General features: G+C 40.3%; 1 protein-coding gene across 1 annotated transcript; it reads left to right on the plus strand.

The window, feature by feature from the left end:
• Positions 1-7,300: 7,300 nt before the first annotated feature.
• irx3a (iroquois homeobox 3a) lies at positions 7,301-10,711 on the plus strand. Its single transcript, XM_046839977.1, has 2 exons — positions 7,301-7,857; positions 8,489-10,711. The coding sequence occupies exons 1-2, from the start codon at positions 7,645-7,647 to the stop codon at positions 9,563-9,565; spliced, it is 1,290 nt and encodes a 429-aa protein (XP_046695933.1). The 5' UTR covers positions 7,301-7,644; the 3' UTR covers positions 9,566-10,711.
• Positions 10,712-10,982: the final 271 nt, after the last annotated feature.

Genomic DNA, 10,982 nt, shown 5'->3' on the forward strand with positions numbered 1-10,982 from the left:
ATACTGGAGTGTACTGGACTTGTGAAAGGGATATTTCAACAGATGGTAACACAGAGTAACAATATCGATGTGAGATAAAGGCCTGCATGTGTTAAATGTATATGGCTGAATTGAAATACAGTAATATGTTTAATATGGATAAAATAAATATAAGTGCACAGAAAGTATGACTCCGTTTTGTAAAAGTCCATTACAGTCAAATTACACAAAGTCGATGCTGTACTAAATGCCCATATTAAGTTTGGGTTATACTCTGTAAGTACAGTTAAGTTCAGAATAAATATAGGTGGGAAGTATCCAGGAAGTAATGGCAAAGTACTTCAAGGTACCATACAAACAAGACGGTTTGGATAAATGTCCCTCACAAGCTGTGCAAGCAAAATGCTTTAAAAAATTTAAATGTATATGTATATGTATATGTATACAATAAACCCCACTTTACCGCTGTTCAAATCTAGCGCCCCCGGTTTATCGCGGAATTGCTTTTGCCACATAACTAATTTGTTCCGCTGATTTTCCCGGTCTCTCGAGGATAGCACGAGCGACCAAAGAACTTATAGGGAATTGTTTTAATAGAGTTTTATGTCGAAATAATGAAATTTATTAATAAATATATAATTATTAATTATAAAATGAAGTACAATGTTAATAGAGTACAGTACTGTATACATAAAATAGCATTTTTGGGGTGGCGTCCGTTTATCGCTTTTTAACCGAGGGATTACTGTATATGTGTGTGTTGAATAAATGTTGCATATACGGTACCAATGCACACAAAGTACATATTGATATAAAGTAAGAATACCAACAGAGACCGACATCAACGTGAAATTCTGAGTGATTCCAAGTTTTTTATTAAACATCTCATTCACAATTCTTCACCAAATCTTTTGATTTTGTGCTCGGCCTGCTCCTAATGACTCCGTTCATAATCTACAGCATCCAAACAGAAACAAACCAATCGAATGAGGCGAGGCAGCACATGGCAATGCTGATTTGGCCAAACTGAACGAATCCACATCTATTAACAGAAGGGGAAGACATGCAGGAGGGCACAAGATGTTTCAGGAGGGGCAGGTGATAAACGTGGGGCGTGACCATCGATGATGAGCCTGTTATTGTTCTCCAGATCAAGCCGTCTCAATGTCTCCTCTCTCTCTCTCTCTGTCTCTCTTTCTGTGTGTGTGTGTGCGCGCTGTGGGTGTTTATGAAAGGGGAATTAGGGGGGCGCCTGTGTTTAATCATTATGAAGTGGGAGAGGGGTGACCTACCAGCTGAGTCCAGAGCTGCTCCAGTGCACACTGGGTGGAAAACAAATGCCCTCAGGCACACGTGAGCTCACACACCGACACACACACAAAGAGAGTTAACACTGGCTCCATTTCATGAGTCAACTGTGAGAGCGAAATCGACAAACAGTTACTGCTGGGGGACAAACAAAGGAGACTGGTCTTGTAATATGCAAGCAAACACCTTAGTGTATTGGATGAGCTTTGCGTTTTTTAACACTCCTGTAGATCAAATAGGAACATCAGCATTATTGTGGCTAAGGAATAGATATGAAGTCTGCAAGCTACTCAGGACAATAGAAGTAGAAAATATGAATGCTAATAATCGTAGAAGTGAAACTGTACAGCGAACACTGGACTCCAGGGTCCAGAATGCAATGCAGTTTTATGACACTGGCAAAGAGGCACAGTAATTTCTGCTAGTTAGTGATTTGTGAGACGATGAATATAATGATGTTTATAGCGGTTGTAGTATGGACGTTGGATTTATTTGACCACTAATTACTGATGAGTCTGAAAAATCTAGACATGCTATAGGAATAAAGCACTGCCGCATCAGTCTCAAAGTAGAAAGTTTTAAAAGTTAGGTTTAAATGTGACTGGCACTACCACTACTCCTCAATGTCAAAAAAAACTTCAAGAAACGCAGAATTTAATTGGCATATAAATCATGGACTTCACTGAAGGACACGTGTTAATTATTAAATTACAATGTAAGTAATTGAGTGTGCATTTTTTAATGCTTATAAGGTGTCTCTTCATAAAGTTACTCGAATATACGGGAATCTAGCATGGCAGCAGCCTTCTCCTCTCTCTTGATATCATTTAGGATACCTCCAGACATGTTGCATACAAACAGGCAAAGTGAGACCGTGAATCACATCAGGCACGGACCGTGCCGATCAGCTCATCTTGGGGGAAAACGAAGTGTCAGTGGCTTAGTCTAGCTTCAGGACAGGATCTCAGTATCAGTGAAAATACAAATAGCCAGGAGGTCTACAACAAATCAATACCTCAACATAGGCCATGAAGACCTATCAGAGCTCCCTTCATAAGCTGGAAAGAAAGCCAATTTGCTCTGCTCTACTAAGTGATGTTTAACATTCGATGCAATTAGCAAGCCTTCTCACAAAAAACCAGCAGCGAGCACATAAAGGCACTTCTTCAAGCGAGGAGATCTGCTGTGCACATGCACGCTCATGATTATCCTAAATCAGTGTGGCAGTGTGTAAGCGGACCTGGGGGAGTTCCTAGACTTCGCGCATGCGCACTCCATGCCTGTCTGTTTTTTACCCCGCCCTCTTTTTTTTCTCACACCCCCCACATCCACCCCCGTACCTTTTTCAGACGAGCTTGCATTTTAATTCAGCGCACAAGTTACTTATTTCGCCATCGATCAGCCGTAATGCCGAATCAATGTTCATCTTGTTACCTGGACCAGAGCCGTGTAATACAGTGATATCACCGTCCACAGGAACTCATTGCCTTGCGCAAAAGGACTTTACCGTAAAATCAATGTCTTCGTGAAAAGCAGGAAAGGAAAGGAGGAGAGGAATGAAAGCCTGCTGTTTCATATGTAAAACACACATTTGTCTGACAGTTGCTGGTGCGATCATGACACTATAATTACACTGTTGTGTATATATATATATATATATATATATATATATATATATATATATATATATATATATATATATTTTTTTTTTTTTTTTTTACGGGTTTTATTATTATTATTATTGTTGTTGTTGTTGTTGACATTGTTTTTACTTTGTGTTTTATTCAAATGAATTCGACAAAATTTTGCAATTTTTTTAATCGCAAAATGATACAATATAATGCATCAATTAAATACATGCATCATGCATAATTTGATAAATAAAATAAAAGCAACATCTTCAAGTTCAGAATTTATCCAGGGGGGGAAAAAATGTCACACTTGTGCAGAAGGGGGCAGATGTTTGCTAAACAGCGATAAATGAAAGTGACCCCGGTTTGCATCGCGAAAACCCCCTGCGGAGCGCGAGCCGAATGTTCACACCGGACACTGGGACACGCAGGGCAACACGGCGCGCGCTCTCACACCGTCACAACCAATTAACGTTTATCCGTTTCTTTTTTTTTTCCCTTTTCTAGCGCGTGCATGTGATAATACAGACAAAAAAAAGCATAGCAATGTAGAGTTAGTGGAAGATCACAACAATGCACGCAAAGCTCTCTATCCACTTTAACGGGATGGCTTTTGGAGCTGTGCGTGAATGTTGATTTTTAGCTCGCGCGCCAGGGTCAGCCGGTGTATCATGCAAACCCTGAGGCCTGAGGCAGAACTGTGGCGTTAGGGTTAAGAAAATGGCCGTGGCCTGTAGAGGCAAGTCTAATCTAAGCCACCTGTAGACCTGAAACGCGGTCACGTCGTTTTTAAATAACCGAAGGAGTCAAACCAGAAGCTCCTTAACCAAAAAAATGTTGCTTTTCAATACGAATTGGTTGGAGCACTTTTTTTTAATAAGTCGCACTTCATTGACTGCTTGCAATTTGCACAGACCTCTCCAGAAAGTCTCCACTTTTTCCCCCCGGTTATATGTAAAGTATATCTTTACTATGCTCCACTGATTAGTGTAACGCAATTAAAAAATAGTTTTAGTTTTCATTGATTGCAATAACCCTGTGCAGCATTTTATTTTATTTTCATTAGCCTGCTTTTGTGCTACTTTAATGCGTTATTCCGGATCAGCTCTGATAAGCTGTAGTTGGTTTGAACAAAAACTTCACACTGTGTAAACATGACAAATGAATGTGTATTAATTTGGATGATGCACAGAGTAGGCTATGAGAGGGAGAGAGAGAGAGAGAGAGAGAGAGAGAGAGAGAGAGAGAGAAAACCTGGGACATTTACACTGATGAGATTTAATCAGTATTTCAGAAGGCGCAACAGATGGTCCATAAATGCGTAAAAATCGTGGTAAATCACCGTAGTCCAGTTTATAACCTAATATCTCCTTCTTTTCCCTTAATGAAACCTTAGCTGAAAAAAATCCCAAACAAACTCTACAAACTCCCGAAGCCTTTTTCCTCCCTTTTCACCCCAGTCTCTCTTTGGAGATAATCAAATAAAAGTCTGTTTGCCAATGCAGTTAAAGAAAATGAGATTTGAGAAAGTCAGCCTGGCTCACACACACACACACACACACACACACACACACCCCGACGCATTTCTCTCCTCCCCGTTCCCTAAACAGCCCTTTACACTTCAAGGCCCATTAATTGTGTTTTCGTTTGAAATCCTTTGTCACAATTAACCGATTTGGATAAGACGTATAAACGACTTCCATGTGTGATAAGGTGTGTGTTACTTGTTTTCTGTCGCCTGCGCTTTGTGTAGGGGATCTTATGAGTGTCATTTGCAGAGCCTCCGTTTGAAGCCTTTGATTTTTCTTTTTGTTGCGCCGGGGTCGTGTGTATTGCGCAAAAAAAAAGAAAGAGAGCTCTGGGTCTTTTTTGTTGTTGATGATGTTGATTTGGATGTTTTTTGGAAGAAGGGAAAATGGTGTTAATTTCAGAGAAATTATCCTTCAAGAAGCAGATCGGAGATTGCCCTATATATGCCCGAACTTAGAAATATACGGCCGCATTATTTATTTATTTATTTATTTATTTATTTATTTATTTATTTATTTACTTATTCATTTATTTATTAAATTATTTGTTGCTGTCTATAAATCCCCTAATTATTATTATTATTATTATTATTATTATTATTATTATTATTATTATTATTATTATTATAAGTGGTTGTTGTTGCTGTTGTTAATATTTTATTTTGTAGTCGTTCTCATACCACAACAATGTAAAGCTGGAGTACCTAAAGCGTCTCGTCACTGCGTGTTATTTTAAACGAATTGATCTTTTATCGACTCCATAATAAACACGCAGTGTTAAGCGGTAGGAGGGCACCGAGAAGGCAGGCCGCCTTAATGCTTTTATGGCCTCGCCAGTTTCCCGACTTGGTGTGAAAGGGGAAAAAAAACGTGTGAAGTTAGCTCATGTGCACGTGTTTGAATTGGTAGCAATAAATCAGCGGCATCGCATGGGGCCCTGGCGGATCCCGGGGAGGAGAGACGTGTGGCTACTGGGCATGAGGTGATGTTGGGCGGATGGAGAAGCCGGAGCGCACCGCTGACCAGGGAGACCAGGGTTACTACTGAGTGACTTGTACAGTACAAGTACAGCAGGAAACACAGTTCCTACAGTGGAAGAAAATGTTTTTGATATATTACTTTAAAAACAGACTAGGTGGGATTTTGTCCCAGGTGGCGCACTGGTGCTGTGGGGTCACCCGGGTGTTTCAGTTTAAAACAGTTTGGTAGAGTCTCATATATATATATATATATATATATATATATATATATATATATATATATATATATATATATATATATCTCAGTGCACATGGCTGAATAATATTTGTAATTATTAAGCTTCCAAATCCCAAATAGTTTTTTATTTTTGTATTTTTTTTCAGCATGCCTTGACATGGTATAAGAAGACATAAAAAAAACCTGGACCAGGCGGTGTGAATGCGGGCATTACAGAGCTACAAATTACACAGCAGACGCTGCAATGACAAATACAATAATAATCATCCGTTTAAAAGCAGATTGGGGGCGTTTGCTGATGTGCAAAGCTTTTTTTTTTCCTTTTTTTAAAAACCTACACGCATTATGCCCTCACCTAAATCTCAGTATATCTGTAAGGTTTAAGTCTCTGTACTACTGAAAAGAAGCTGAAGCCTCCACTACTTAAACGCGCCGCTGTATTGCAGAGGCTTAACAGAAACATATAGGGTATGATGATTCAAAGTCCGGATGTAAAACAAATCACCGATTGTGTCCCTGACATATTTTCATCTCTTGGTTCAAAGAATTTCAATTCACGTCGCGATGTTTCGTTTTAATCCGCATTATTTACACCAGGCTTGGGAGACTGTATCAAAGCCATCATTTGTAGGGCAATCCTTAGTCTTATATGCTCAAGATCAAATACGATAAGAAAATCATACATGGATGGATAATGAGTGAGTTTGTAATTATGTCTCAGGAAGAAAAAAATAAGCAGCTTTAGTGTGAATGTAATAATAATAATACAGCAATAATAATAATAATAATAATAATAATAATAATAATAATAATAATAATAATAATGAGCAGCACCGAAATATTTTCTTAACTTGCAAAGCCAACAGAATGGACAAACACTCCAATCCACAACAGTGTGTATTAGTAAAGCTGCCATTGCTGACGCGCTCTACGGCGCACGCGCTGATCGCCGGGACCTTCTCCATTCTCAACTTACTCTTTGAAGTCAAACGAAAAACTTGTCAGCTGTCTGGAGGTTAGAAATGAAAGGCACAAGCAGACACCGATTTGCTTCGATTAAAACTGTGTTTTCGAACAAAATAACGATTTGCATACGCTTTTTTTGCTTTGCGCGCAAAATGAAAAAGAAAAACATTTTTTAAAAGTACAAAATACTAATCCCGACTGCGCTTCTCGAATCTGATACCGACTTACGCGAAGAATCGCAGGGATCGCGTCCAAAAAAAAAAAAAAAGTGCAAACAAAAGTAAGAAAATGCAAAGTTCATAACTCAGCAAGGATGAAATGCACAGTTTGTGTGTTTAAAAAAAAAGGGAGTATGGGGAGAAAGAGAGAGAGAGAAAAAAAAATAAAGAATGAACTGAAAAACAGGGGAAAGGACTAAAGCGGCGAACAAATGACAAATGAAATGATTGGCGAGCCATAAAATGAGATTTGAAACTCTTTCAAATAAGAGATCGCGACGTCAGAGAGCTTATCCAAACGGAGCAGAGAGGCAAGAAAGGAAAGAAGCGCAAAAAAAAGAGGGATGTGCGTGTGTGTGTGTGTGTGTGTGTGTGTGAGAGAGAGAGAGAGAGAGAGAGAGAGAGAGAGAGAGAGAGAGGAGTGAACGTGGGGGAGAGACTTGAGAAATAGGAGGAGCTTCTGGGCGACTAGAAATGTCAATCAGAGCAAAAGGCGTCCCAATAATCTAAAGCAATCTGTAAGGACCTGACCTTCGTCCATTCAGATCAATAGGGAAGCGAGGGAGGGAAGCGACCGGCGGATCGTTTACGCGCGTCCCGTTTTCGGAGGAAATATAGACTTCCCTTACACTTTTGTACTCACTGTACACTGGATATCGCGGCGCGCATCGAGAAAAGCGATTTTGTTTGTGTGTGTGCGCGCGCGTGCGTGCGTGCGTGCCTGTCTGCGTGTATTTTAGCAGACAGTTGTTGGGTTTTTTTTCTTCTCCGTCCCCCCTCCCCACCCCAACTACAATGTCTTTCCCACAGTTGGGATACCAGTACATCCGACCGATATACCCTCAAGAAAGGCAAGGGATCGGCAGCGCGCGCAGCGGGAGCGAGCTGAGTCCGTCAGGCACGCTCTCCAACGTTCTCTCCACCATGTACGGATCACCTTTCACCGCCGCACACACCTACGGAGCGTTCCTTCCTTATTCAAACGACCTGTCCATTTTCAGTCAGTTGGTGAGTTATCCTCTCATGCAAAGATTACGTAAATCTTCTTTTTTGTCTTGGTCTTGTTCTTCCTCCTCTTTTTTCGCCTGCTCTTAAGTCTTTTATATGCTACTTGTTGTGCATTTTGCAGTCTGGGCACCAAAAACATTAATGCAGGGCACGTTGGCATGGTTTTGCAAGATAGTAGTGAACTTTGCTGTTGACTCCGTTTGGTAAATACGAAATGAAAAGAAAAAAAAAAGTAACAAATTAACCAGTGCTACTTTTTTGTTACACAGAAAACAGGCCCATGTGTAGAATGTCTGGTAACAATATAAGCAAATCATCGTCAAGGAAGTTCTGTAGTCAAAACTATTAATCAGGAGGAAAACAAGAAGGAAAAATGTGATGCCTTTAACTAAGAAAATAACCTGAAAAAATCTGCTATATATCTTTAAAGCTTTTAATTTTTTTAAATAACATCTAACTGTTTATCCCTTTTTTGTACATAATAAATTCATATTTTATAATTAAAGCCACAGCATTGCATTAAAATAAATAATTATTATATAATTTATTATAAATTATATATATATATTTGTAATTTTTAAAATAACTCGTGCTTGTTCCACAAACTAATATTCTTGTGCTGATGTTGCAGGGAGCTCAGTATGAGCTAAAAGACAGTCCAGGTGTCCAGCATCCAGCGTTTGCCCATCCTCACCCTGCATTCTACCCGTACGGCCAGTACCAGTTTGGAGACCCGTCCAGACCCAAAAATGCAACACGGGAGAGCACAAGCACGCTGAAGGCCTGGCTGAGCGAGCACCGCAAGAACCCGTACCCCACCAAGGGCGAGAAGATCATGCTAGCAATCATCACCAAGATGACCCTCACCCAGGTGTCCACCTGGTTCGCCAACGCCCGGAGGAGACTGAAAAAGGAGAACAAGATGACGTGGACGCCGCGCAACCGCACAGACGAAGAAGGCAACGTGTACGGCAGCGACCACGAGGGCGACGACGGCGACAAGCGCGACGACGAGGAAGAGATCGACCTGGAGAACATCGACACGGAACACATCGAGAGCAAAGACGAGCTGGATGAGCAGGACGAGCTTCACTCGGACTCCAAGCTGGACGCCAGCTGTGACTCGGAAGTCTCGGACGGCTATGAGGATTTACACGGGCCCGAGCCGAAGCTTTTAAAAGCAGTGGTCCAGGAGGGCAAAGACGCGCATGGGGATGAAGACGCTGAGCGGCCCGATCACTTCCACCACCACCATCATCACCTCCATCATCACCATCACCTTCCTCATTCGTTAGACCTCAAAACTCAGCCTCCCAGCAGTGATCAGATCAAACTCAACCCGGTGTCCAACTCTCCTCCTGCTGAGAACAACGCAGCCCCAGTACAGAAACCTAAGATCTGGTCTTTGGCTGAGACAGCCACGAGCCCGGACAATCCCCGGAAATCTCCACTCGTGAACGGGAGCTCATCACAGGCCGTCCTGCCTCCACACAGACTCGTTTCATGCCCAGTGGGCAAACTGCAGAACTGGACGAGCCGTGCGTTCTCTGCGCACCAGCTCGCGCTGCTCAACTCGAACCACTATTTAGGACTGGCCAATCAGGCTTCAGCCAACGGCCTCGCGCTCTACACCGGCAACAGGCACACGGAAGAGCGCAATGTCAGCTCAGAGACTGCACACACAGGTACATCTCATCCCCCTCACTGAGCCTGGGCCACCATTTCAATACTCCTCGTGAACGTGGACATTGTTTTCGTTTTTCCTATCCAGTGTGTATATATATATATATATATATATATATATATATATATATATATATATATATATATATATATATATATATACATTTTGTTGTTGTTGTTGCTCTACAAAACTCCATGCTTTTAAAGAATTTAATTACACGGAAGGAGCATGCGCATTTAAGAGAGGGGGGATAAAGCATAAAAAAAAAAAACTTTAGGTTTTTTGGTAAGGCTATTTTAAAATCCTGCCCTCATAATCTACATACAATCAGGAATCCAGACTAATTATATTATCGCATTTTTTGGTTATTTCAGAAAGATCTAGTGCCTTGGAAGCAGAAAGTAAAAAAAAAAAAAGAAAGAAAAAAAAGAAAAAACAGTGCGTCATTCTCACAAACTGTATCTTGGCGATTTCATTTTCCAATATCATCATACGAACATTTGATTTACGCAATTGTGTTTTTGGACACACGAGTCTCATCCAGATTTCCAGATTTCTTTGTTTTTGTATTGTTTTGCTTCGCTTTGTTTTTTTTTTGTTTTTTGTTTTACTCTTGTGTAGCTGAATGTCCAATGTCAAATACCATCTCAAACGCGTCGTTTGGCAATAATTCAAACAAAATAGTCTACAAAAAAAACAACCCTTTTCCAAACAACCAGATCTACTTTGCAACTTTCACTTTCTTGTTCTCAAAACCTTTTCTAACTTTTCCCCATGTCTCTTAGGCCTCTTAAGACCAACCTGAAGCTGCCATGTTATTATCCAACCCCCTTCCCCCCCACCATTTCTTCATACAGACTCTTTTATAAATTTCCATTTGAACCTGTTGTAAGGAATGAAAAAAAAAAAAAAAAAGAATGACACACCCTGTGTACTTACATTGTAAGCATGTCCTTGTGTATAATTGCTAATGCAATGCTGTAAAAAATTGTAGTCTGTGTGTTTTTTCTTTTCCTTCTTTTCTTTACTTTTGTTTTGTGAGGATTTGATGTTGCAATGTTTTGTATATATAACGAAAAGTAAGAAAATGTACATAATTGTGATCCAAAATTGTACAAGAAAGTCTATATTTTGGCTAATAAATGAACTGCGGCAACTGAAAATATTGAATGGTTTTAATGTTGTGTATGTTTTAAGATTCAGGGTTCTGAGTCAAACGAAACAACAAAAAAAGAGAAAAATTTTGTTTCGTGTAAACAGTGTTTAAAGGAGAACTGTGACGTCTGATTTTTTTTATCAGTAGTGTTTAATTGGATTCGGGTTTGGGAGCAGCCATACTGTGTAGAAATGATTGGCTGTGCTTTTCTTGGATGTGCATTTCTCTTGAGGGAACTTCAGCAGGGCTTCTGAGGCTTGGCTAAGCACGAATTGGTCGATTTGA

Source organism: Silurus meridionalis, chromosome 26, assembly GCF_014805685.1.
Source record: "Silurus meridionalis isolate SWU-2019-XX chromosome 26, ASM1480568v1, whole genome shotgun sequence".
Lineage (NCBI taxonomy): Eukaryota > Metazoa > Chordata > Actinopteri > Siluriformes > Siluridae > Silurus > Silurus meridionalis.

Bases quoted from the DNA above. Each gene is read 5' to 3' on its own strand.
- irx3a (XM_046839977.1), top strand. From the start codon at position 7,645: ATGTCTTTCCCACAGTTGGGATACCAGTACATCCGACCGATATACCCT. The intron at 7,858-8,488 runs GTGAGTTATCCT...CTGATGTTGCAG, and splicing joins TGTCCATTTTCAGTCAGTTG to GGAGCTCAGTATGAGCTAAA.